Source organism: Physeter macrocephalus, chromosome 9 (genome assembly GCF_002837175.3).
Source record: "Physeter macrocephalus isolate SW-GA chromosome 9, ASM283717v5, whole genome shotgun sequence".
Taxonomy (NCBI): domain Eukaryota; kingdom Metazoa; phylum Chordata; class Mammalia; order Artiodactyla; family Physeteridae; genus Physeter; species Physeter macrocephalus.
Genome location: NC_041222.1, coordinates 42544834 through 42571852, shown reverse-complemented (window position 1 = coordinate 42571852; position 27019 = coordinate 42544834). Strand labels below are relative to the sequence as shown.

General features: G+C 42.8%; 2 protein-coding genes across 3 annotated transcripts in view; both read left to right on the top strand.

Annotated features, from left to right (window-relative positions):
• The window catches only part of LOC129392417 (translation initiation factor IF-2-like), a 29525-nt gene extending 6961 nt beyond the window's left edge, over positions 1 to 22564 (top strand). The window contains exons 3-4 of the mRNA XM_055087148.1: positions 21378 to 22325; positions 22456 to 22564. Of these exons, the coding sequence (XP_054943123.1) occupies positions 21378 to 21472 (95 nt within the window). The 3' untranslated portion in view covers positions 21473 to 22325; positions 22456 to 22564. The remainder of the gene's footprint in view (positions 1 to 21377; positions 22326 to 22455) is intronic.
• TJP2 (tight junction protein 2) overlaps positions 21384 to 27019 on the top strand; it is a 111124-nt gene continuing 105488 nt past the window's right edge. The window contains exon 1 of one of the 2 annotated variants that reach the window (XM_024126746.2): positions 21384 to 21498. The gene's annotated coding sequence lies outside the window, so the exon portion shown is untranslated. The remainder of the gene's footprint in view (positions 21499 to 27019) is intronic. The other variant, XM_028493900.1, reaches the window with a different exon arrangement.

Genomic DNA, 27019 nt, shown 5'->3' with positions numbered 1-27019 from the left:
TACTAAAAATGTAAATTGAGCCCTTTGCTCTTTTAAAATTTATTTTGGTTTTGGCTCATATTTTCATTTGCCTTGGGGCCCAGTACATGTAGTGCCTGATGTTCCAAAGGATTTGAGTGAAGAATTAATACATAGATTCTTGGAGGTGAAGGGGAGTAAGTAGGCAGGGACTTACTATTCCATATGCTGATTTAATGCCCACTAAAAACTCATGCACCTCTCAAATGTTAATACACCAAAAAATATGCTTATGCTGATGGTGGACATTTTATTATTTATTTGTTTGTTTGACTGCACAGGGTCTTAGTTGCAGCACGCGGGATCTTCATTGCTCTGTGCAGGATCTTTTAGTTGAGGCATGTGAACACTTAGTTGCGGCATGTGGGACCTAGGTCCCTGACCAGGGATCGAACCCGGGTCCCCTGCATTGGGAGCGCAGAGACTTAGCCACCTGACCACCAGGGAAGTCCCGATGGTGGATATTTTAAACACTTGAACGAAAATATTGTTTGATATTTTGCTGGTTAACATCTGTCCATTCAACTTATTAAAATATGTAAGAATATACTTTACAAATCATATTAATAAATTGTTGATATCTTTTATTAGGGTACTCTTGATTTTATTTTCAAGTACTCCCAACAGGAGCGTAGGCTGATGGACATTTTGGTGTGAGTTTGTACATTTTTGTTCTGTCCCAAGCTGCGTGGCAGTGTTTTTTCTCTATAGCCGTATGGAGAATCATCTTCATGTTCTACAGTTACAAATCAATCCTGAATTTTTTTAAATACCCGTTGGCATTTTAGAGGCCCACTCTATTGAATGTGGGTTATGCTGTTTGGATCTTGTATTACTGGCAAATGTAGGGAGCAGTAAGAGAAACAGGGAAATCATCTGGATTTAGAAAACGTAAATTACTTCCATGTGAAAATTGGCAGCCTTAGAATAAGCAAATGGAAGTGTGTGGTTCAGTGGTCCTAACACATTGGGCTGTATCTGAATCACCTAGAAGCTTGTTAAGACACACATTACCGACCCCCTGAGTTTGGTTTCTGAGTCAGTCAGGGATGGGGGCCCGAGAATCTGCATCTCTTAACAGGTACCCAGGTGGTGCTGATGCTGCTGGTCTGGGGGCCTCACTTAGAGAACCAGTGGATTGGAGGCATTTGGAAGTGTAGGACCGGAGCAAGAGTGAGCGAGGGGACGAGGCTAGAGGGGAGCTCACGCATCCTGTGTATACAGGAGCTTAGTAGAGCTGAGGAAGTAGATATGACCCAGGCTGGGCTGGGAACTGGGACATAGGGATTCTGTGGGGAGGGGTGGCTGGAAGAGAAGCCTCTGAGATGGGGGAGAGATGGGGAGAGAGTTCTGAGGGGACAAAGGCCAGTGAGACCCCCCCAGCTCCATGTAAACAGGGGACTGAGGCCACACCTTTTCACCACTTCTAGGAAGGCCAGCGTTACCAGGTAGTGGGATGGGCTGCCTGGGGACAGGGCCAAGTGTGGACTTGCCTTCATAAGATAAGGGGTCCCTTTAGTCCTTCAGGCCACAGTCCTGGAGTCGTGACTGGCCCTCTCCCTCTTGCCTGTTACCATGAATCATAGTCAACCTAGAAGCCGAGGAGCTTTTTTTTTTTTTTTTTTTTTTTGCGGTATGCGGGCCTCTCACTGTTGTGGCCTCTCCCGCTGCGGAGCGCAGGCTCAGCGGCCATGGCTCACGGGCCCAGCCGCTCCACGGCATGTGGGATCCTCCCGGACCGGGGCACGAACCCGTGTCCCCTGCATCGGCAGGCGGACTCTCAACCACTGCGGCACCAGGGAAGCCCCCGAGGAGCTTTGTAAGCCAGAGCAGGAGTCCTTTGTGCAAGTAGCGGCCATCGAGCTTTAGTTTTCTTCCTTTCACACCTTTGCCTGCTCAGTTTACTGGCTTAAAAACTCTGTGCTACCAGGTGTCTAGTCTCCTTAGCGTAACTTGGCATAAGCCTGTTCTGAGGGTGGGTGCTGACAGTCCATGCTGTGAAGGCCAGAAGGTTTGCTACAGAAAAGAAATCCAGGAAGGGCAGCGGCCCACTGCTATTGGGTCCTGTGAAGTTGAGCTGTGTCCCACCCTCCCTGCAGTTTCACAGACGTGAGACAAACATCTCCTAATTTTATTTGATATTTTTCTGAAAGGAATCCTCATTGTACCTGAGGATATAAAGCACTTCTCTTGGGCTTTGGAACAAGGCCAAAACCTGCCCCGCAGTGTTCTGTGTTACCATCTGGGGGCACCTGCCGTCAGCAGAGAGAGAGGGTTGAGTATCAGTGGGTGTTATTCCTGCCCAGCTCTGCCTGTGACTTGCTGCTGAGCTCAGGAGCTGAGTAGCCACCGCCCACTTTAGACTCACCTTTGTGTCCTCCATCCCTCTCAGCCAGTTGCACAATTTTACATTCCTGTGGGCCCAGGGTGTGCAATTCCTCTGGTAATGGTCAGAACTGGACAGGAAGTATTTCTCAGTCCTGCTTCTGGGAGAGATTGTGTCTCGGGATACTTAAGGTCACCTCCAGTTTCAGTGATTCACTAGGAAGACTCACAGGCTTAGCATAGCGTCATAGTCACCTCTATGATTATTACAGTGAAAGAGCACAAAGCAAAATCAGCAAATGGAAAAAGTACACGATCAGAATCTGAGAAAACCAGGCGCAAGCTTCCAAGTATCTTCGCCCAGTAGAGTTACGCAGGACAGGCTTAATTCCAATAGACCACGTGTGTGAAATGTTGCCAGCCAGGGAAGTTCATTAAAGACTCAGTACCCAGGGTATTTTTTCTGGGGACTTACTATGTTGGCATCCTCTGCAGAGCATGTACCGAAAGTTCAGACTCCCGGAAGGAAAGCATATGTTTAGCCTAACCCGTATTATTTGTGTAAAGAGTTTAGGGGCAGTGAGCAACTCTGATCAGTCCTGAGAATGGTGGAAGATTCCTGCAAACCAAGTTCCCTGACACCATTCAAGGGCCAGTCTTGTAAGCAGGCCTCTCAAAGGATGTTAACGCTTTTGTGCACAGATGGGGACGGGGATGGAAAGCAAGGACGGTGGCAGAAGCCCTTGCACTTGGAGGAGGGGTCCGTCCATGCAGCTTCAGAGGCTGGTTCTGTAGGAGTTTTTCTCCCTTTGACCAAAGCGGCAGAGGGTGGAAGTAAACTTGGGTTTTTGCACTCAGATCTTGGCTTTAGGATATGATAATAGAGACTCCTTCACTTCAGGGACAGAGAAGGTTGAGAGGGCACATTGGCAAAGAGTCCAAAGCCCTGTTCATTCATGTGTTCATTCATTCTCAGCATGCCCTATTGATGCCATACTCTGCCAGGCCCTGTGGCAGCTGCTAGGGGTACAGTGGTCAACAGAGCACAGTCTCTGCTGTCATGGGATCCTAGAGGGAGACAAATCAGTAAAGAGGAAATTCCATTTCATTATGATGGGGACATACCAAGGGCCCCAGGGCACCTACCCAGGCCTAGTGGGTGTCAGAAAGTATGAATTTTGTAATCAGACCAACCTGGGTAGGAATCCCACCTCCACTACTTCTTACCAGTGTGGCCCCGGGAAAGTTAACCTAGCCATTTGGTGCCTGAGTTTCTTCATCTGAAAACAGGGAGAATTTTCATCCACCTCTTAAGGTCCTTGTGAGAATTAAACAAGGTAATGCCTGTGGGGAGCACTTATCTCGGTGGCTGGCACAGAGGACATGTTCACTATGTAATGGTTCAGCCACATCTAGGCAAGGGGAAGGGTGTGTTAGCAGGAGGGGGTGGCATCTGCCATACCTGCTGTGTGCAGAGCCTAAGGTCAGAAGGCGTCTCTAGCCCTGAGCTCATAGGTGCACCACAGGCTTCCTTCCTGCCAGCTCATCCTACTAACCGATCTGAGAACATTCTTCGCTGTTTTGCTTTTCTGGCTCTTGGGGATATTTTTCCCTCTGCCTGGGATGCCTCAGCTCCTTTTGTCCGCCCCAGGAATGCCTACTCATATTATTAAGACCTAACTCAAGTACATTTTCTGTGAAGACTTTCCCAAGCCAAGCCCCTTGAACAGGATTGTCCCCTCTCTCCTTTGTCCCATCCCTGTTCCATGGTCACTCGCCTCCCTACTGCAGCGTGCTGGGTTGCAGTTGCTTGTTGCTCCATTCGACTGGATGGCTCTGGAGGGTGGGGACAGTTTCGTATTATTTGTACGTACAACATCCATCAGAGTGTTGGATAGGGAGCAGCTCAGTGGTTGTCCCAGGAGTGAATGAATGAATGGAGTATCGGGTTGGACTTAGAAAACCCAACAGGAAATGGATACAATGTCAGCCAAATAGGTATCTGCCTTCAGAGCAGAGCTTACAGTCTAGTGGGGGAGATAGATAATACACAGGTATAATTAAAGAGAAGCGACACAAGGGAAACAGAGTCTGGCCCAGCAGCAGGTGCAAGGGGAGCGGGAACAGAGAGAAAGGGGTGGTCCAGATGTTGATGCCCTGGGCAGTGTGAGGTTATCTTCTGGATATCTTCTGGAGCATGGGTGGCGTTGGAGGCTGGAAGGACTGGTCAGCAGGGAGCCACCCCAGGAGAGCCAAGAGTCCTCCCGATGGGGATGGAGAGGTGGATCAAAGGATACCAGCGCCTCAGCTGCCAAAGGGCAGGAGATCTAAGTGGACACTTGGAAGGTTGAAGTGGTCCACTTGGGAGCATGGAAAACTGGGGCTTAAACAACAGACATTTATTTCTCACATTTCTGGTGGCTGGAAGTCTGAGATAGGGGTGCCAGCATGGTCCGGTTCTGGGTGAGGGTTGTCTTCCTAGCTTGAAAAAGGCAACCTTCTCACTGTGTGCTCACATGGCCTTTCTTAAGTGCATGAGTGTGGAGAGAGAGCCATCTCTCTCCATCTTCTTATGAGGGCACTTATCCCATCATGAGGATCCTACCTTCATGATGTAACCTAAACCTAATTTACCTCCCAACACCCCACCTCCGATTACCATCATGCTAGGGATTAGGGCTTCGATTGATGCATTTGGGGAGGACACAAACATTTAGTCTATAATAGCCTGGGCCAATAAATATTTGCTGAGTAAATAATAATCATGGCTAGCACTTAGATAGCACCTCAGATGGTTAAGGCCCTAAGTGTTTTGCATACACTTATTCAATTTAACTTTCACACAACTTTAATAGGTAGGTGCCATTTTTATCCCCTATATACAGATGAGGAAACTGAGGCCCTGGAGAGGTATAGAGGCTTGACCAGGTCACACAGCTAATTAAATGTGAAGCTGGGATTCAAACCCAGGCAGTCTGGTTCTAGAGAGCAGGGTTTTAACCATTATACCCTATTGCCTCTTAGGAAGTAAACCCTAATATTATTGGGTATCTATCATATGCTGATTCCTGAGAGAGGAGAGATGCTGCAGATACAAGGTTGAGTACGACATCATATCTACCTTCTAGGCCATCATAGAATGCTGAGAGAGACAGAGCTGTGATTTTTGAAGTCAACTGAAATATATTGAGGCCAACAAGGAACTTTGTTTCACCTTTCTTTTGTAACTGTAGTACATTGAACCATTGGCAGAGGCAAGTGTTTTGCTATTTCAGATGTATCTGGTGGCTGAAGTGCTCACAAAATTATATATATTGTTTAGGGAATAGTGGGCTGACTCATCAAATTAAAACTGACTATTTTTTTTTTTTTTGTGGTATGCGGGCCTCCCTCTGTTGTGGCCTCTCCCGCTGCGGAGCACAGGCTCCGGACGCGCAGGCTCAGTGGCCATGGGCCACGGGCCCAGCTGCTCCGCGGCATGTGGGATCCTCCCAGACCGGGGCGCAAACCCGGTTCCCCTGCATCGGCAGGCGGACGCGCAACCGCTGCGCCACCAGGGAAGCCCCTAAAACTGACTATTTTTACTAGAGTTTCTAAAATACTGATAATAATTAAATGATGGTAACACATATCCTAAAATTTATAATACTATCAAGATACAATTTGAGAAAAAGTAGAACCACTTATATGAAAAAGTTTTTTTTAACTAAAAATAAATATAGATAATTTAGAAATATTTTACAGGAAAATTTAAAACAAAATGACTTTAAAAACCTTGTGATGGGGCTTCCCTGGTGGCACAGTGGTTGGGAATCCGCTTGACGATGCAGGGGACACGGGTTCGTGCCCCGGTCTGGGAAGATCCCACATGCCGCGGAGCGGCTGGGCCCGTGAGCCATGGCCACTGAGCCTGCGCGTCTGGAGCCTGTGCTCCGCAATGGGAGAGGCCACAACAGTGAGAGGCCCGCGTACCGCAAAAAAAAAACAAACAAATCTTGTGGTGTTTCAGGATCTTGACCGTTAGGGAAGCTCATGTATATGTGGAAGCTCAGTAAACCCACGAGGTAACTCATTTTTATCGTCTGGATGGGGGTGTCCAGGGGAAAACCCAGCCCATGAGGAGGAGAAGGAGGACAGTGACCCCTAGGTGGGAAGCCAGCTTGGTGATGGTTGCGGAGGGGCAGAGCTTCCTGGAGAAGGAGAAGGAAGAGGATGTCTTCTTGCCACAAATTCCACATTTGGATCCACTGGAAATAGCAGATTTGGGAAAGAGGAGGTGAGGGAAGAGGAAAGCCTGCAGCCAAGAGGGGGTTAGAGGGTAGGGGTGAGATATCCTTCTGTCTCAGAGGAAGCAGCACTTCTGCTAGGGATCAGGAAGCAGATGTTCTGTCTGAATCCTCAGTTGCATGGAGGTCCACTCAAGAAGGCACTAGAACAGAGTAGGAAAGAGTCAGACGTGGGCTTGAATATTGGCTGTGCCACATAGGAGCCGTGTGATCTAGGGCAGGTTTCTCAACTCTAAGCCTCAGTTTTCTCTTTGTAAAAGGGAGTCAGTAATATTGCCTTCCCCCTGAATTGCTGTGGTTCAAGTTTCATTGCTCTTACGGTTACTTTTTATCTCAAGTCTGCACCCTTCTGTCTTGAGAGGAGGGGGTTTTGTCTAGCCTCCCACACTCAGACAATGATCATAAGCTCCTTTTGAAGGAAGAGAATTTGCCTTGAGAAGAACACGGGGTCATCGCAGCTTTTCTTCAAGGTCTCCAGCTCGTCACCGTCACAGCTCAGCCTGTTGTTTGCTTCAGACCTTTCCTTCTCTTGCTCTGCCTCAACAGGTAATATCCCAACAGGCTGCGTTTCTTTCTTGTGAAGGAGTCACATTATCTCATTTCCTCTCTCCTGAAGGTTTGGGGCTGCACTTTCACTCGAGGCTTGTTCAATCTGACATCACTAAGATGACCTGTTGAGTCTGCTTTTCTCTTTTCTTCTGCAACATTGGTGTAAATTGATTTTTCTCTCCATCTTGTGTGGTGAGATGCATGCTTGGTTTTGGAACATTAGTCAGTTTCCTCCTGGATCTTCATGCCCGGTCATCAACATTATTGCCATCCCCTGATTCCAATTTATTACCCTGTTCTCTTCTCCAAGAGAAGCTAATTTTTAAAAAAAAATTTTATTGAGATATAGTTGATTTACAATGTTGTGTTATTTATATATGCATGTATGTATGTATATATACTTTTAAAGAGTCTTTTCCATTATAGGTTATTATAAGATACTGAGTATAGTTCCCTGTGCTATACAGTAGGTCCTTGTTTTTTATCTACTTTATATACTTCATAGTAGTGTAAATATGTTAATCCCAAACTCCTAATTTATGCCTCTCCTCCCCCCACTCCCCCTTTGGTAACCATAAGTTTGTCTTCTGTGTCTGTGAGGGGAAGCTGATCTTGAGTCGCCAGTCCCATCAGACACTTGATCTAACTCCCCACGCAAGCCCTAGAGTGCCGTCTGGAGATCCCAAGTCTTTCTCAGTGGCTCGTAATAGTTTTATATGGGATTTGACTTCTTCCTCTTCTGTTTTATTGGATTCAGCTTCCAGAGGACAGATCCTTCTCACAGTATCAGACATTGGCTCTTCTTGAACATGACGCATTTTCTTTTCCCAGCTGATTTGCTATAAAGCATATATGCTGGATCAAATCACCCGCTGGACATGTCCAGGCAACTCGCTTCTTCTGGGCTTTTATCTTTTTCATCTCACTTGATGAGGGCTTTCCTTTTTTTTTTTCCAAGTTTAGATTAGCAGTATGGATTGAATTGTATCCCCCCCACCCAAAATCATATGTTGAAGTCCTAACCCCAGTACTTCAAAATGTGACCTTGTTTGGAGATAAGGTCTTAACAGAAGTAATCAAGTAAAATTGAGTTCATTAGGGTGGGCCCTAATCTAGTATCACTTGTGTCCTTATAAGAAGAGGAAATTTGGACACAGACACGTACAGAGTGAAGATGATGTAAAGACATAGGGAGAAGGTGGCCATCTATAAGCCAAGTAGAGAGCCCTGACTCATGGGCCTCAGAACTTTGATCTTGGACTTCCAGCCTCCAGAACTGTGAGACGATAGATTTCTGTTATTTATGGCACCAGTCTGTGGTACTTTGTTACGTCAGCCCTCGCAAACTAATACAGTCAGAATAAGAAATTCTGCCTGGAACCAAGAGAGATGTTAACACAGCAGCTGTCATGCACACGCCACCATCTCCCACTGATGTCCCAGGAGAGCGAGACAGGGGCTCACATCATCAGGTTCTTCTGCCTTGAACTCTGAAGTGTCTCCTGGGTTTGCCAAAAGTGCAACTTTGGGGCAGGATGAGGCTCCTCCAGGGGGGCCCTGCACTGAGGCTCTGTGGCCAGCTCGGCCACAACACTGTGATCACTAAACAGGCTCTGCCTGGAACCAAACCTGTGTCTGACACCCAGGCACACCACCGCTGGGGTGGACCGGGGTGGAAGCCAAACCCACCAACACTGCCCCAGACTCCTTCTTAACCTTTAATTAATCTTCTCCTTCCATGGCCCAGAGGACCCACCCTATCCTCTGCACATGCCTAAACACATAATTTAAATTCATTGTGGTTCCACTTTTTTTTTCTTTTTTTAAATTTATTTATTTATTTTTGGCTGCATTGGGTCTTCGTTGCTGCACACGGGCTTTCTCTAGTTGCAGCGAGTGGGGGTTACTCTTCATTGCGGTGCACGGGCTTCTCACTGCAGTGGCTGCAGAGCATGGGCTCTAGGCGTGCGGGCTTCAGTAGTTGTGGCTTGCAGGCTCTAGAGCGCAGCCTCAGTAGTTGTGGCGCACGGGCTTAGTTGCTCTGCGGCGGCATGTGGGATTTTCCCATACCAGGGCTCGAACCCGTGTCTCCTGCATTGGCAGGTGGATTTGTAACCACTGCGCCACCAGGGAAGCCCTGTGGTTCCACTGTTGAGAGATTAAACAAAGTATCTGAGAGAGAGCAGAAGTAACCTAGCCAAGTCTAGGTGGTTCAACCAAGAAGAGCTTTCTGGAAAAAATGAAGACGTAACTAATTAGCAAGGAAAAGAAAATAATACACACGACATATTTTATGCTGGACATTACATGTGCTAAGTGCTTTACAAGTAAAAACTGATTTAGTTTTTTTTTTGAATTTTCCCTGTTTATTTCTTTTTTTTCCCCTCCAGTTTTATTGAGATATAATTGACATACAGCACTGTGTAAGTTTAATGTATACAGCATAATGATCTGACTTACATACATCATGAAATGATTATCACAAGTTTAATGAACATCCGTCATTTCATATAGATACAAAATTAAAAAAATAGAAAAAAAAGCTCTTGTGATGAGTGCTTTTAGAATATGCTCTCGTAACAACTTTCATATGTAACATACAGCAGTGTTAATTATATTGATCATGTTGTACATTACATCCCTAGTACTTATTTATCTTATAACTGGAAGTTTGACCTTTTGACCACCTTCATCCATTTCCCCCTCCCTCTACCCCCGCCTCTGGTAACCACATATCTGATTTCTTTTCCTATGAGTTTGTTTGTTTGTTTGTTTTTGAAGTATAACTGACCTACAGTGCTATGCTAGCTCCTGGTATACAACGTAGTGATTTGGTATTTCTGTACATTTCAAAATGATCACCACAATATGTCTAATTATGATACGTCACCATACAAAGATATTACACAGTTATTAACTATATTCCCCATACTGTACATTTCATACCCATGACTCATTTATTTTGCAACCTAAAGTGTGTGCCTCTGATTTAGTTTTTAAAACAGCCCTATGAGGTCAGTGTTATTATTAGCCCCACTTTACAGATGATGAAATTGAGGCAAAGAAACATTAAGTGACTTGTCCAAGGTCACACAGCTAGTTAGTGGTGGAGCTGGACTTCAGTCCTGGGCAGTGTCGTGCCACAGTTCATGCTAAGGAGGTTGGGGGTGGGTGTCGGCAGGTGGGATGTGGGAGTATGTGAACTACTTCTCTCTAGCCACTGGCCACAGACTGCTGGATCTCAACACTTCACACCTTGTGTAGTCCCTACCAAGTTCCAGAGACTCTGTCCCTTTCCAAAAGTTGCAGAGCAGAGGTGACTGGTATCCCCTAACCCAGTGAATGGCCAAGCCCTTCGTGACTTAAACCAGCTCCTGTCAGTGTTCTAAATTCTGTGCAATACCACTACTCATCTGCTCCCAGGCAAGAGACCTGCCAGAATCCTACAACTCTAGGTTCAGAGTAGAAATGTAACATGAACACAGTTTCTACCAACAGTAATAAGGAGTGAATTTCCCTCACATAAGGAGTTGAAAGTTTTTTATTTCTTAGGAATGAGGGTACTTATAGAATTACTATGTATTCAAGTTATTTGGGAGGTACAGTCAAGTGCTTTTAATTTTGGCTTTTAATTATTCAGTAGCAGAGATTAAACATTTGTGAAATACGGTAAGGGAGAACTTCCCCAGTTGGTGAGTACCACCTGACCTGGGCCCCTTACCTCTGCTCCCCGTAGCAGGCCCGGAGACCCTACTTTCTCTTTTTAATGGTTTCCATCATTCACTTCAGCCCCCAGGTTCCTGTACCCTTCAGTCAGTCTCCCTATTTTCCCCACAAAATCACTCATCCTTGGGCTTTTCTGCAGCTGCAGCAGAAGTTTGTAAGTACTCCTTGTGCTTGCCTGCAAAGAAATGAGGATTAAGGAAGGTTTCTGACAGAGGTATTAAGAATGGAAAAAGAAGGACAGATAGGAGAGATGGAAGAAAGGGAGGGAGATGATATCCACTGACTACAAATACATCATCTCATTTATTATTTAAAGCCACCTCTGCACTGTGGTCTTCTTGCAGCTTTACAGATAAAGAAATAGGTTCAGAAGGGTCAAGTAACTTGTTCAAGGTCACATGGTATTAAACAGCAGAGGTGGGATTCGAATCAAGTCTTCCCATTTAAACTCAGCTCTCTTTCCGTGTGTCATGGGTTTGGTATGACTGGGCACCCCAGGAATGGGTGAGGATGGCTTCAAGGTCTCATGCCAGGAGAGCCAGGAGGAGGATGCTAGAAACAGGAAAAGGCAAGAAGCAACTGCTGCTGGGGGCTGGGCAGTGGGTTCCTTCAGGTAGATATTGGGTTGGGTGGGAGGACAGGGTTGAAAGGACAGATATGGTGACATCCAGTTGAAGGTAATAGTATAAACCCAGTAGTGAGTGCATTTTGAGGCTGGCTATGAAGAGAGAAGACTAGTATGAGGTGACCGGGGGTTGGAGGGGGGGAGAAATGGGGGGGGGTGTTAAATCTAGGAGATCTACAACTAATCTTGAACTCTTTGTAATTCTCTTACACCATGTAGTCTGTTTTTCTTACAGTGTTCTAGTGGCTCATCTGAGTAGCAAACATGTAAAGATGTATTCTATATGAAGCTACTGGGGGTGGGGTGTGGGGATGAAATTATGCCTAAAGTCATATGATTTATCTTATGTGCAGTGGAGTTAAAAAAAATAAATAAATAAAAAGGACTGTTTCCCCGACTCTTCTACTTTTAGTTAAGGCTTTTTTCAGCTCCCTGAAAAGCAGACCACACCCTGTATAACAGCCTGTTTGGGGCATTAGTTCATTTCCATTTTTATACTTCTAAAGCACAGGAACAGTTAGAATACCCTGTGAAGAAGGATGTCCACTGTTTTCCTCCCGCAGAAATAAGTAGAAATAATCAGTTCAAAGGGAAGGTCGGTCTTATCTGTGAATTTTTATATTCCATTTTGATTATTCAGAAAGAAAACTTGAGCATCCTGACTTAAAAGGTTTTTGGATCATGTATATTTAACAATTTCAAAAAAATAAATGTGATTTTTAAATCAGATAGTTGTAATTATAAAGAATTTATAGAACTCTAGAAATTGGAATTAACCAAGTAAATGAATATTTCCGAAGATGTTATAGAATTACAAAGAAAATAGCCTTATAATTACATATCTGGATGGAGTGTTTTGGCTAGATTTATTTTCTCCTGTGTTATTGTCCTCATGTACTATTATGAGGGAGCTCATACAAAGATGACAGTTTTTAAAAATGAATAAATAAATTAGAAAACTGAACAATCTTATTTGTGGAAGAAAAGCAAATTCTCCCTAATTACTTGCTAAAGCAGAATTTTTTTCCTAGTGAAAGACCCAATTTTAATCTTGTATGACATCATCATAGATAAGAATCACTTTGTAAGAGTTATTACGTTAAATGCATCAGAAATACCTACAGAAAATGAAACTCTAATACATGCCGTTTATAAAGTTTTGTCACTTCTACTGTAGTAAAACAGCTTCCAACGGATAACAAGTTTAGCTTGATTTTTGTTGTTGGTAACTCAGACTTCATTTCTTGTTTGAGAGGGTTGTGTAGTAATTTTTATCACGTGTCATTAGAAATACAATTTGTTAGAACAAAGACTGTTGTGTAAGTATAATTACATCGTCCTGTATGATTAAATGAGGGCTGTATTGGAGCTTTTTTTGGCAGTGGCAGCTGTAGCCAACCAAGTTCAGCCTATAAAAGAATTCCTGTGACTAACTGGTACTAATTGTTTGTAGAACAACCAGTGGGAGTAATATCATGAATACTATGGAAATGGAATATTCCAAGATCAAATGGTTTGTCCCTTGTTTTCACCACTTACTTGTGGTCAGATTATATTACAGTATCCATGGGACATTCATTCCAGGACCCCCAAGGATACCAAAACCCAGAGTTGCTCAAGTCCCTTATATAAAATGGCATAGTATTTGCTTACAACCTACACACATTCTCCTGTATACTTTAAATCATCTCTAAATTACTTATAATATCTAATATAGTGTAAATGCTACATAAATAGCTGTAAATACAATGTAGATGCTATGTAACTAGTTGTGAGTACTATGTAAATGCTATGTAAATAGTTGCCAGAGCTAGGCAAACTCAAGTTTTGCTTTTTGAAACTTTCTGGAATCCTCCCCCCCAAGGATGGTTTTATCTGTGGATAGTAATCCTCAAATGTGGAGGGCCGACTCTAATTATATAATCGGGCCAGGTGAAGCGGGGGCTTTTAGTCTGTTGCTGGTTTTGGAAGATAACTTGGTGTTCATCTGTTCAGGCCTCTAATAAAGAGGGAAATTGAGGCTTAGAGAGCAGTTGAAGTGTTAAGTTACCAACCTTGAAACTTTTTTTGCTCAAACACACACCCCATCAGATTTTTAAGCATACTCTATAATATATATGAGTATATTACTTTATAGATTATATACTTTTGGGACTTCGGGAACTAAGATCCTGCTTACCTCGAGGAGCAGCCAAAAAAAAAAAAAAAAGATATACTTTTATGTAATTTAAAATATACAGTAAGTTCCCTACATATGAACCTTCACATTGTGAACTTTCGAAGATGCAAATGTGCATTCTCATGCCCAATCATGTAAGTTCATTCCCATGTCTAGCGTACATTGTCACATGCAGCTTGCCCGCCTGTTGCTGACAATCCTCCAGCTCTACCATCCCCCACCTCCTCTCCCTCCTCCAGTCAGTAACTCTTCTTGCCTGTTCACTCGATGCCAGCTCCTGTATGCCAGCTGTTGTGCTGTACTACTGTACTTTTCAAGGTACTGTACTGTAAGATTAAAAATGTTTTCTGGGGGCTTCCCTGGTGGCACAGTGGTTGAGAATCCGCCTGCTGGTGCAGGGGACACCTGTGCACGCCAACGGGAGAGACCCCAACAGTGGGAGGCCCGCGTACCACAAAAAAAAAAAAAAAAAAAAGTTTTATTTTTTGTGTTTGTTTGTTTTTTATGTATTAGTTGTGTGAAAAGTATTATAAACCTATTACAGTACAGTACTATATAGCCAATTGTGTTAGTTGGGTACCTAGGCTAACTTTGTTGGACTTATGAAGAAATTGGACTTACAAATGCGCTCTTGGAACAGAACTCGTTCATATGTAGGGGACTTACTGTATTAGTTCCTAAAGTAAACATTACAAATATTTAATAACATAAATGCTTAAACTAAAATTTTAATAGACAAAAAAGAAATAGATGGTTTAATGTTTTCTTCCCACACCCCAAAGATTGTTGGTATATGTACCCTACTTTGGAGACCACTGATTTAGGTCCCTTAAGTTAAAAAAAAAAAAAAGAAAAGAAAAAAGAAACTTGCTGTTAAGGAAAGAGAGAGACTGTGGAAGAAGAGTTCAGGATTTGGGGGGATGTGGAAGGGTTTGGGACACTTATTCACTGCGAATATCTAGGTTAGTCAGAAGTATTACAGGACAACTCTCTGATTTTACTTCCCTTCTGTATATGAGCTTGTTTAGACAAGGAGTAGTACAACTCATACTGCAGTAAATAGAAAAGAAGAGAAAATAGCTTGAAGAAGTGGTCAGGGAGGCGCATAAATCAGAACTCTTTCAGAGTGACAAAAACTCAACTAAAACGAAATTTCACAAAAATCAATTTATTATCTTAATAAAAGTGTACCTAGGATCTCCAAGGATGACAGTTACCTTAGGCATAGCTGGATCGAGAAACTCAAATGATGTCATCACCTTTCTCCTGGTCCTGTTTCTCAGCAACTAGTGGGAGCCCTTTCCACCTGGTGGGGAACATGATTGCTAGCAGCCCTAACCTCCTATCAGCCCTGGTTACCAACTCCAGTGGAGAGAGGGCATTTCTCTCTGAATGTCTTATTTTCAGCCCAGGGAGGGCTGGTCTACCCAGGCTGGGTCATGTGGACTGTGACCCATTAGGTGGGCTATATGATGGACCATCCACCTTTACCCCATGAAAAGAGGGTAAGAAAAGTCCTTACAGCTGAGAGGAGACATTTATAAAAAAGGGAGAGGGGTTCGATTCTGAATATCTCCAAATAGTTATTATTTCCATGCTAGGAGAGCTCACCTCTGTTGGGTTTTAGAGGTATTTAAAAAAATATTAAAAAAAAAAAAGAATTGTTTCTCTATTAATTAATCTTTGCTTTGCAATTGACTCAAGCAAAAAGTTTATAGCATTTAGAAATGCATTGCCATAAATGACAACTGGAACTCCTTTTTCAGTGTCAAGCGCAGCCTTTTAGAGAGAGGTATTTATAGAAGGAGCAGATCTGCTTCTGATTTTAGTTCACCCAGAGGCATGCAGGCTCTTTGGACCAATTATTATTTTATTACGAGACCTTGAGATAAATCATGTCCTGTGCCGTTAGTACTTGAAGGATTAGTGGCCTCAAGGATTTATGTGTGGATTAATTGGGGATTGTACGTTAGATTGCCGTGTTTAAAACCACCGTCATCCTGCAAATCATTTTCATTAGTGCTTTATTCAAAATTCTCTAGCCTTATATAATACTGACGTTGCAGGGAAGTTTCTTTATTTATTCGTGGTTTGGCCTTGGCCTCGCCCCCATGCCTTACCCCCTACAGTGGAGTGTAATAGCTCTGCCTAGGGGTACGCTGAGCATCTAAAAGCAGAGCAGCTCCCGGTATTGCAAAGATTACTTCATCTGCTTCAGCGGAGCAGTGCCCAAAATTTACTTGACCTTGTACTGAAAGAGACAAGATGAGGTACAAGAAATATATGGCTATTCTGGAAGCAGCAGTTGGTATCACCCCACTTAACAAAAGAGAACTTCTACCTGAGAGCAGAAGACACGTGAACCTTTGGCAGCACCCCGGGTAAGCAGCGGAGACCAGAAGATGCTTTGTGTGTTTCTGGGGCCTAGATGGAAGAAAGTGTCATCCCTGTCATAAGGGTAATAGATGTTGAGTTCTTCGCTGAGAACTTGTTTCTTTCTTCGCTTTTCTTTTTGTGTAGTTAGCCTCCCATTTATTTGTTTAGTTCTTATCAGCATTTTAAATAACATTGCTCCCCAAAGCAATTTATACATTTTATCTCGTTTATCATATTCATTTTCTAAGCACACTACCTTTTTATGGCTAAAGTTAAATTCCATTTCAAGTTCCATCTGAGCTCAGATTCCAAATTTGTGTCATCTCAGCAAATGAGAACTTGTTTCTTCCTGGCAGATATGGCCTTCCCAGACTGAATTGAAATAGTCAGTAATGAAATTCATGGAAATAATACTCTAGGAAAATTCCTGGTCTAGCAGTCAAGAAGATGAAGCAATGGGTGTGTCTAGAGCCCATTTTTACATTCAGATATTTTAATTTCATGATTCTGAAATATTTTTCACATGGTCTATAAACGTAGCAGTTCTTAAAGATGAAGTAAATTGTGCCTTATTTTTTTTTTTCCTACAATGCAAGTATTTTTCTGACTGAAGTGTACATGCAGACCGTGTTTCAGGTAAACACTTCTCTTGAAACAGCAGTCTTTGCTTCACATCTCTTTCTACAGCCCCACTGATTTACCATGTTGAAGAAGGGTTTCTGAATGGTTAAGAGGCCTCAATCCTGACTTTATTCTCTGAAGTCCTTCATCTGTGTCTTTTATATGTTGAGAAGTTTAACTGAAGGTGTCTGTACGGTGCACAGTATTTTTAAAGACCAAATTCAATTTTTAAACTGAACAAGCCACACATTGGCACTGAAGGACCAACTTGAGGTATCTGTATAGCTAATGATATTTCTTTTTAAAAAATAGAAAGTCACTAGCTCGTTTTATCATATAAACAACAGATATTCAGAAAAATAAGGAGGAAAAAAATCATCCATAGTCCCATCTTCCTGAAAGGATTACTGTAATCATTTAGGTCAGTAGTTCTCAAGGGAGGGGGTGCAGTGGCAGGAATTGTCCCCTAAAGGATATTTGGCAATGTCTGGTCACAGTTCTGGTTGTTCCAGCCCTTGGGGGTTGGGCATGGAATTGGTATCCAGTGGGTAGAGGCCAGAGATGCTGCCCAACATCCTACAATGGACAGGACAGCCCCTGCCCCCCACAATAAAGAATTATCCAGTAAAAAATGTCCATGCTACTGCTGTTGAGACACTTGATTTAGGCAGATTCTCTTCGAATCTAAAAGGTAGTTTTTATTGGAAATAAATTAGGTATTTCTTTGGGAAGTTTCAGAGATGCTTTAGAATGGAATCCTGAGGCAGCGTGATGATGACAAGGATGATTTTGCGGTTGTCTTGAAAGTCAAAGGAAGTGAGGATATGTGTAGAGGGTGCAAGAGGTATAGAGTGACCCTAAGAGAGGCATTGTGGGTCAGTGTTTAGTGATAACTATGGAAAACATGTGGTAATGACCAAAATGTGATTCCTCGAGTAGCCCCTAGAGATCGGGCATACCTTAGCCCGGCCCTTTGTTCCAGAATGACAGAAATTTAGAGCTGGGAGGACCTTTTGTAAGGGATGGCAAACAAGTTTCATAAGTCAGGCCAAAGCCTGCTGATGGGTGGACGACTTAGAGGGTCAAGTCAGGGAGGATCCCCAGGCCAAGTATGGAATATTGTGAATAATGAGGGATGTTTGTTCTGGACATATAATTTGGAGAATTGGGAAGCTGCAATACACATGGCTTATATCTTTACCATTCCTTAATTCTAATTTGGTCTTCTAATTTTACAAGTGTGAAACAGCCTCATTTGAGTCATCATGATCAAGGGCTTGGCCCTCAGACAGCACCTGGATGTTCTTAGTTTCTGGCTCAGGACCATTCATTAAGGGATTAACCCTAAACAAACACACATGATTCAGATGTGTAAACTGATTGCCACATTCTTTATTTCTTTTTGGAGATAACCTTTTCCAGCCATCAGGATGAGTAAGTACCCTAGGTAGAACCACCTCTGGTTCTCCTCAATTCCCAAGTCTAGCCAAACAGAAGTCAAATTATTCATTCCAAAGTGATCCTTAATAAGGGAAGTTGAGTGTTCCTTTTTTTTTTGTGGTATGCGGGCCTCTCACTGTTGTGGCCTCTCCCGTCGCGGAGCACAGGCTCCAGACGCGCAGGCTCAGCGGCCATGGCTCACGGGCCCAGCCGCTCCGCGGCATGTGGGATCTTCCCGGACCAGGGCACGAACCCGTGTCCCCTGCATCGGCAGGCGGACTCTCAACCACTGTGCCACCAGGGAAGCCCCCTTTTTTTTTCTTAAGAGAACATTCCTTTAAGCCTGATGAAATAGCACTGCATCACAGGTCAAGATCTTCCTTATATCTGTAAAACTTTGAGTTCCTTGAATATACATGGACAAAACAGTATTTTGCTGATCCTTATTTTTTGTTTGCTCTCTTATCACCTCACACAGCCTTCCTGTGGACATATAAATATCCCTTGCTGACCTTGTAGTAAACTCTCCTTTCCTGGTATCCTAGGACGGATTATCTCCTACTGATTAATTTACTTAATGAGTTCTAAATCCTTCAGAGGCACCTTGATATCTTATTTCTCACCCTTTAATGTGCATATGAATCACTCTGTTAAATGCAGATTCTAATTCTGCAGATGTGTTGGGGCCTGAGAGTCTGCATTTTAATATGCTTCCAGGTGATACTGTTAGTTCAGGGGCTGCCCACCCAGTGGATGGTCCAGATGATGCTGATGCTTCAGTCATGATCCACACTTGGAGGAACAAGCATCTAGAGAGGCACTCTCCATGATATCCTACTTGTTCTCTCTTGACCTCAGAGTTCTCTGATCTTCCTGAAAACTTTTTGTCCCAATACCTTCCCTCCCTGCTGCTGTTAGACATCTCAGTGGTAAGAAGGTAGGTGGTTGGCTGTGCTTCTACAGAGGGAAATCTGCCCACCAGCATTCAGACTGGAGATTTCTATTGAGCTGGTTGACTGAAGAGTGAGGCCAGTATTTCTTCCAAGAATTCTATCCCTTTCATTCTTTTCAAGAAATATTCCAATTGCTGCAACTTACATATAATACTGCATAGTATTTAAGAGCAGCTCCTTTTGTGTTTTCAAACATAACTGGAAGTCAGGTCATGATTGAGTTTTCAAAACCTCAAGGAATTTTTTCACCACCAACCCCCTCCTCCTTTTAGTACTTTGTCTTGCTGTCTGCAAACAGGCGTGTGCTGGGGCTTCTACTCTGCAAATGTAATCACATGATAGGCCACAACTGGCTGAACCAACCAATTGACTGAATATTGCAAGTTTATTGAAGCACAGATTAGATGTCTTACACATGTGTATATTGACCCTAATGCCCGGCAAATGACAGGTGCACAGCAAATATTTTGCCAGTGCTTACTTGCTTTTAGCATAGCCACAAATGAAAAAAAAGAATTTTTTTAAAAGAATTGACATCCATTTACAAAAATACTGAGCCACTTATGGATTTCCCTTTTAAAATTTTGTAAAGTTTTCCAGCACTGACTCATGTTACCTGACAAAAAATTTGCATATTGAACACCAAGAGTATTATTTAGTTTTTTCTTCCAAGCTTATTATTGACAAGGTAGCCCTAGTCAATAATAGTGTATTTCAGAAATGGCTGATTGTTATTGGTGGTTCCTGTACATGTCAAAAACCTTAGGCAATATCATAAAAGAAAGTTAAAATCAGGATGTTATCAAAATTCAGAAAACTGATTTAATTCAAAAGCAAGCCATTTCAATAAAAGAAGCAAACTCTCTTTGGAACTGACACCTGTGGGAAAATTTCATATTAAGGCCAAAAGCATAACCAAGCCCATCTTGATCTGCTGGGCATTTATTTATCGTGGGAAGTAATAATAGAAACCATATATGGGCTGGGCTGTAATCCTGTTGCTTGCTTTGTAGGATATCCAGATGGCTCTGCTTTAGCCTGTGCCCCACATTTCCTGCTGATCCTTGGAGAAGGGAAATGTGTCCCCTGCCTGTACAAATAGAATGGACACTATCTCTTATTTCTGTTTCATTGTGTAGGGAGTGTTTTGCACAGATGCCACCATATCACTTTGTCTAGCAAACAGAAGAGTATGTCCAGAGCTGGTGAGAAGCCACATTCCTCCTCCCACTGTTAGCGTTCTCTGCAATGCCCGACATGAGGCTGCCGGGCCCAGGCCCAGCCCAGAAATGAACTTGCCTCCTTGTGCTGGGTGAAAGGCACATGCAGGATTCATAAAAATGTCCAGAAAGGGTTTTCTTGGGTTTCCCTGGGATGAGGGGTAAAAAGAAAAAAAGTATTTGCCATCTTTTCTGATTCGGGGCAACCCACACATAAGTATATAGAGACGAGCCAGTACTGTAATTATCTTTTGGTTGAAAATGTTTTTTCTATTGTATATTTTAAAATGGTAAATTTTATATTAAGTGTATTTTACCACAATTTAAAAAAAGTTTTCTCTAGATGTCTTCTCACCTGCTGAGTATTTTTTTTTTTAACCTGAAAAGTGAATTCTTATAAGAGCTTTGATCCTCAGCATGGTCCTCAGGTGCATTCATGGTGCCAAACTTCACATGATTCCTCATTTTTTTCCATTTTTTGAAGACTGGGAACATTAGGGGCAGCAATTTCACTCAGAGATATATTTCCAAGAGAAATGAAAACTAGGTCCATATACACATTTGTGCATAATAGCTAAAAAGTAGAAACAACCAACCAAATGTCCATCAGCTGTAAAGTAGATAAGTATGATATATCCATACAGTGGAGTGAAGCTCTGACACAGGCTACGATGCAGATGCAACTTGGAAACATTATGCTAAGTGAAAGAAGCCAGTCACAAAAGGTCACGTATTGTATGAGTTCATTTGTATGGAATCTCCAGAAGGGGTAACTATATAGAAACCCAAATTAGATTGGTGGTTGTCTAGGGCTAGGGTGGGGGAGGGGAGGGAATTGGAGGATTAGGGAGTGATATCTAAGGGGTCCTGGCTTTCTTTCTTGAAGTAATGAAAATATTCTAACATGGATTGTGGTTATGGTTGCACAAGTCTGGGAATATATTAAAAGCCATACTATAAATGGGTAAATTGTACAGAATGTGAACTTCAGCGCATTTCGAAGATCTTGCCAAGCTGGGAATGATTGTGCTGGATTTTTAACAGCACTGTCTTTTTCAGGGTGCGAAGTACCACATTATTATCATCTCCCTGTGAGTGGGATTGGCACCCCAGCTGCACCTCCTGGCACAAGTGCCCCAGGAAACACAGACTAGTGCCGGTTGACAGCCTGCTTTACCAGGTACTTGCTTTTTTGTCTCTCATCAGCCTAGTTACTGGCTTTCCTCCACCAAAAGTGTGATGTAAATTATGTCACATCCTAGAAGTCAAGGCCACCATTTTCGATGTTGCTGATAGTGAAACTGTTTAATAGCCAAGAAAATTTAATTGTAATGGCCTATTTCCCAAAGAACAGAAAGATCTTACCTGCATTTATGATCTGAATTGATAGGTAATTTTGGGTGAATGCCAACTGTGGTGCTTCCTGCTAAAGCATGTAAGTCCAACCCCCGTAGTTCAGAATAAATGCCTAGCAAGGTATTTTGATGTCTAGGGTTATAGGTCATTTTGGTAGGTCACGTTTGTTCTATTAGCTTTGAGGTATCAGAATTATATAACAGTGGTAAGCACTTTGCTGAAAATAAAAAAGACGTCAGTCACACTGGCTTCTAAAGATTAATTATGTACAGGCTTTTAGCAAAATAGGTGAGTATTATCTATTTACTGATTCAATTTTAAGTACGAATTAAATGGGATTTACAAGGTATTAAATTTTATTTTGACAGATGCTGGGATGTATTTGTTCTTAGTTACACTTTAACCACTGATTATAGGCCTGACCATGGATGGCTGGAATGGGGTTAGAATTTTTTCCATGTGCTTGTTTCATAATTCCTGTCTGTTTAAGCTCGAGGACCCTGCTGGGGTGGATTCCAGCTGCATGTCAGCATTGGAGTTTAGTGGAGTGTGAATAGCAGATAGTTGTTCAAATCCTAGGGTTCCTGCCTTCCGACTCTGTGATCTTGGGCACATCTTAATGTCTGAGAGCCCCAGATCTGTAAAAAGGGAGTGTTAGGGAATTCCTTGGTGGTCCAGTGGGTAGGACGCTGTGCTTTCACTGCTGAGGGCATGGGTTCAATCCCTGGTCAGGGAACTAAGATCCCCCAAGCCGTGCAGAGCAGCCAAAAAAAAAAGGGAGTGTTAACATGAAGCTGAATGAGTTAACATATAGCAAGCACTGGGCACAAACCGAGGCCTTAACCGAGGCCTTTCTTAGAGTCTAGTTGTCCAAATGGGGACACTTGTGTGGGGAAGTCCTTAGTGTCCACTGAACTGACAGGGCTGGGAGTGGATTTTGTTTACTGAGATGTTCTCTATGGAGCTCGTAAAGGTTCCAAACATAAGACAGATGCTTGCCCAGACCCCGGAAGTGGTTTTCCTGAAAGTAGATTTCTAGGTAGGATCTGTCGCTTTAGTCAAATGACTTAGAGGGGCGGCATGGAGTATGGCAAAGGAGGGGTTGGAGCCGGCATTGTCTTTGGAGGGAAGGATCTTTCTGACTCAAGCAAGCCCTTTCTGATAAATATCTCCCTGGTCTGATTCCTTACACTAGTGACCACATTCCCTTCAACATCAGTTTGGTTTCCCAAGTCAGCGTCTTACTCCAAAACTCTTTCATGTGTAAACACTGAAGCTTGGGTTTCTGGGTAAATTAGCCTCAGGTGAGCTTGGGTGGTGAGGTTTTCCCCACATGGCTGTAGTTTCAAATCCAGCAAACATTTATTAAGAGTCTTTTATTTGCCAGGCACTGGACAAGGTGTTTTCACCCATCTTGTTTATCCTCAGAACATTCCTGAGGAGCTATTGCCAGCTCCCTTTTGCAAATAAGGAAACTGAGATTCAGAGATTTTAAATGGTTTTCCCAAGATTGCATAGCCTCTGATTCCTAAGTTCAGTGAGATTCCTATAGTAGCAGCTGTTTTCTATACTAACTTTACAGAGCTTGAAGACTTAACTCCTAAACTAGGATAGTAACAGGTTTTTCTCAAGGGCCAATTCTGATCAATTGATAGTGGCTGCCTGGAGTTAAGGATTCCTACGTGCTGTCCACTTTTGTTGAGTAAGAATGTTGTGATCCATAAGCAATGTCTGGTATGGGTGGAGGAGGGTCCCACTAGGGCACACTCTTGACCTGAGGTTTCTGATCATCAGCTTCTACCTGCAGCTGTCCTCCTTTACAATCTTGGAGTCTCTGGAGAGCACTATTTGCCTGGCACTTGTTTGTTGCTACTTTAAGGGGCTTTGGTGTTCACTTTTCTGATGTGGCAAAATCACCTTTGCCTCTTTGCTCTCAGGAAGGATGCTAAGAGTCTGGGCAGAGACTCACTTCCTAGATATGGATTCTCACTGTTAGGTAATTTAGATACTTTAGAGTTATTACCAGCTCATCCCATAATATGGGCATAGAAAAGTGAGTTGAAGGTGAAAATTAAAAACTTCTGTGCCCCTGGGAGCCCCTCTGCAGTGCCCTCTCCCCTGGGGGCTCCTCATCAGTAGGAATACCTGGGGAGCTCACACCAGCAGCCCAAGCTCTTCATATGGAATTGGAGACACTCATCACAGTAGCTCTCAAACTTTAACTGCATCGAAATCACCTGGAGGGCTTGTTAAACCACGATTCCTGGGTCCCAACCCCCAGAGTTGCAGCTTCAGTCAGCCTGAGGTGAGGCCCAGGAATTTGCATTTCTAACAAGTTCCCATTCAGGCTCACACTTCTGGTTTCCCAACCATGCTTTGAGAACCACTAACTTGGACAGAACTTTTTTTTTTTTTAATTAATTTTATGGCCGCATTGGGTCTTCATTGCTGCGCACGGGCTTTGTCTCATTGCGGCAAGCGGGGGATACTCTTCGTTGCAGTGCGCAGGCTTCTCATTGTGGTGGCTTATCTTGCTACGGAGCACTGGACTCTAGGCACGTGGGCTTCAGTAGTTGTGGCTCGCAGGCTCTAGAGCACAGGCTTAGTAGTTGTGGTGCATGGGCTTAGTTGCTCCGCGGCATGTGGGATCTTCCCAGACCAGGGATCGAACCCGTGTCCCCTGCATTGGCAGGCGGATTCTTAACCACTGCGCCACTAGGAAAGTCCCTGGACAGTACTTTTAACAGCTGCTGTAGAGCATGGGTTTTTTTTATAGGTGGTGTGTGGCCAGTTTCCCTACCTGTGGTGAAGGGATTCTTTCCGCAAACATTTAATGAGCACCTCACACAGCACTGCCTGAGGGAAATTTAGAGGAATGTAAAGGCTTGTCCTGGGGCATCTGGGAGTCTAATTTGGGATCAGTAATTACATTGCTGTGTGAAAAGGGCTGCTCTCACCCTGTACAGTAAGCAGAAGGCCTGAGGCACTGATTATGTGACAGGAGGCCTCCTGGGGGATGTGATATTCGAGAGGAACCTGAGGAGGGAAAGTTGTTGGCCAGGTATGAAAAGCGGGGGGAAAAGAAACGCAGGGAGCAAGACTGTGCATCAGAGGCCTGGAGATGCTGCGCTGAGTGAGAAGAAAAGTTGTTTGTGGTGAGAATTCCATTGTAATTCTGATAGGAAGTGAAGTATCAACCTACAGTAATAAAGATGAAAGCTTTTTGTTTATTTGGGTGCTTATTACAGTGTACTTAGTACTGCGCTGAGTGTTTTACCTGCATTGTCTTCATTTAATTCTCATACCCACCCTATGAGGTGTAGGTCCAACTGTAATCTTGATTTGTATTAGTTTCCTAGGACTGCAGTAAAAAAAAAAAATATCACAGACTGGGTGGTGTAAACAACAGAAATGTATTGTCTCGCAGTTTTGGAGGCTAGAGGTCTGAAATCAAGTTGTTGGCAGGGTTAGTTCCTTCTGAGGGTTATGAGGGAAGGATCTGTTCCAGGCCTCTCTCCTGAGCTTTGTCGGAGGTCGTCTTCCCTCTATATGTGTCTGTCTCTGTGTCCAAATTTAACCTTTTTATAAGGATACCAGTCATCCTCGATTAGGGCCCACCCTAAAGACCTCACTTCAACTTGATTACCTCTGTAAAGACCCTGTCTCCAAATAATATATTCTGAGGTAATGAGGGCTAGAACTTCAACATGTGAATTTGAGGAAACACGATACAACTCATTACACCATTTTACAGATGCAGAAATGGAAGCTTAGAGGGTTTAGATAAGCTGACCAAATCACACAACCATTGGGTCCAACCATGTAAACTTGCCATTTTTATAGCTCAGAAACAGTTGAAGAGTGGCAATGTCATACTGTAAACTTAAGAAGTAGCAGAACTGGGGCTTGTTGAAACCCAGGTCTGATTCACCTTGTGCTCTTTCACCCAGTGCTTCAATTTGTTTACTAGCTTTTCCTTTTTTTCTGCTGTTTCCTCATGGTTCACTGGGAAAAGCAGTGGTGTGGAGATCAGGATACCAAGCCGCTAGCCTGTTTGTTTCTGGTTCTTGAGTTTCTGGATGAGATACTCTTGTATTTCAGTTTTCTATACTGCCTGTTTGAGAGTGATCGGAAGTTATTAGAGTATGTGAAATTTAAAATTCATTGCTAATAAAATGTTAAATACCTATAAATACACAGGTTATCTGAGTATAGATGTTCTATTCTTTTTTTTTTTAAGAAGGGAATTACACCCCACCTTTTTTTTTTTTAACATCTTTCTTGGAGTAAAATTGCTTTACAATGGTGTGTTAGTTTCTGCTGTATAACGAAGTGAATCAGCTATACATAAACATATATCCCCATATCTCCTCCCTCTTGCGTCTCCCTCCCACCTTCCCTATCCCACCCCTCTAGGTGGTCAAAAAGCACCGAGCTGATCTCCCTGTACTATGTGGCTGCCTCCCACTAGCTATCTATTTTACATTTGGTAGTGTATATATGTCCATGCCACTCTCTTGCTGTGTGTGTGTAAATTACAAACTGATTCTAAAATTTATATGGTAAAGTGATGCAAGGATAGCCAAGATAATCTTGAAGAAGAACAAGATGGTAGGATGAACTATATTGATATTAAAACTTATTTAAAGACACAGTAGTTAAGACATTGTAATACCAGCACAATTATAGAAAAATAGGTTCAGAAGTGGATTCAATCCTATGTGGACACTTGATTTATAGAAGCAAAAGAATTTTCTTTCCAATAAATAACACTTCTGAAAATTCATATTGCAAAAACATAAAATTTGATCCTTAATGTATATCATAAACAAAAATAAATTCCAGGTACATTGGAAATCCAAATGCAAAAGGTAAAACAATTTAGATTCTAGTATATAAAAATAACTTCCTGATCGTAGAGCAGAAAAAAATTTATTGAATTGGATATAAAAAGTACTACCCATAGAGGGAAAATTACTACAGTGGGTGACCCTGAAATTAAGAAATTATCAAATCAAAAGACATCCTTAAGCCACAGAGTAGAAATGATATTTAGAACACATATACTGACAAAGGGCTTGTGTCTAGAATATATAAAGAATTATAGCAAATCAGTACAAAACAGAGAGAAAACCCAATTAAAAAATGTGAAGAAACTTGTAGAGGCACTTAAAAAAAGAGGAAGTCAAAATAGCCAATAAAAAAAAGCTTGTCTACCTCGTTAGCATCAAGGCAATGCAAACTAAAACTACAAATTTAAAAGCACTAACCAGAATGGCTAAAATTAAGAAAACTGATAATACAAAGTACTGCTGAAGATAGGGAACGACAGTAATTCTCACTGC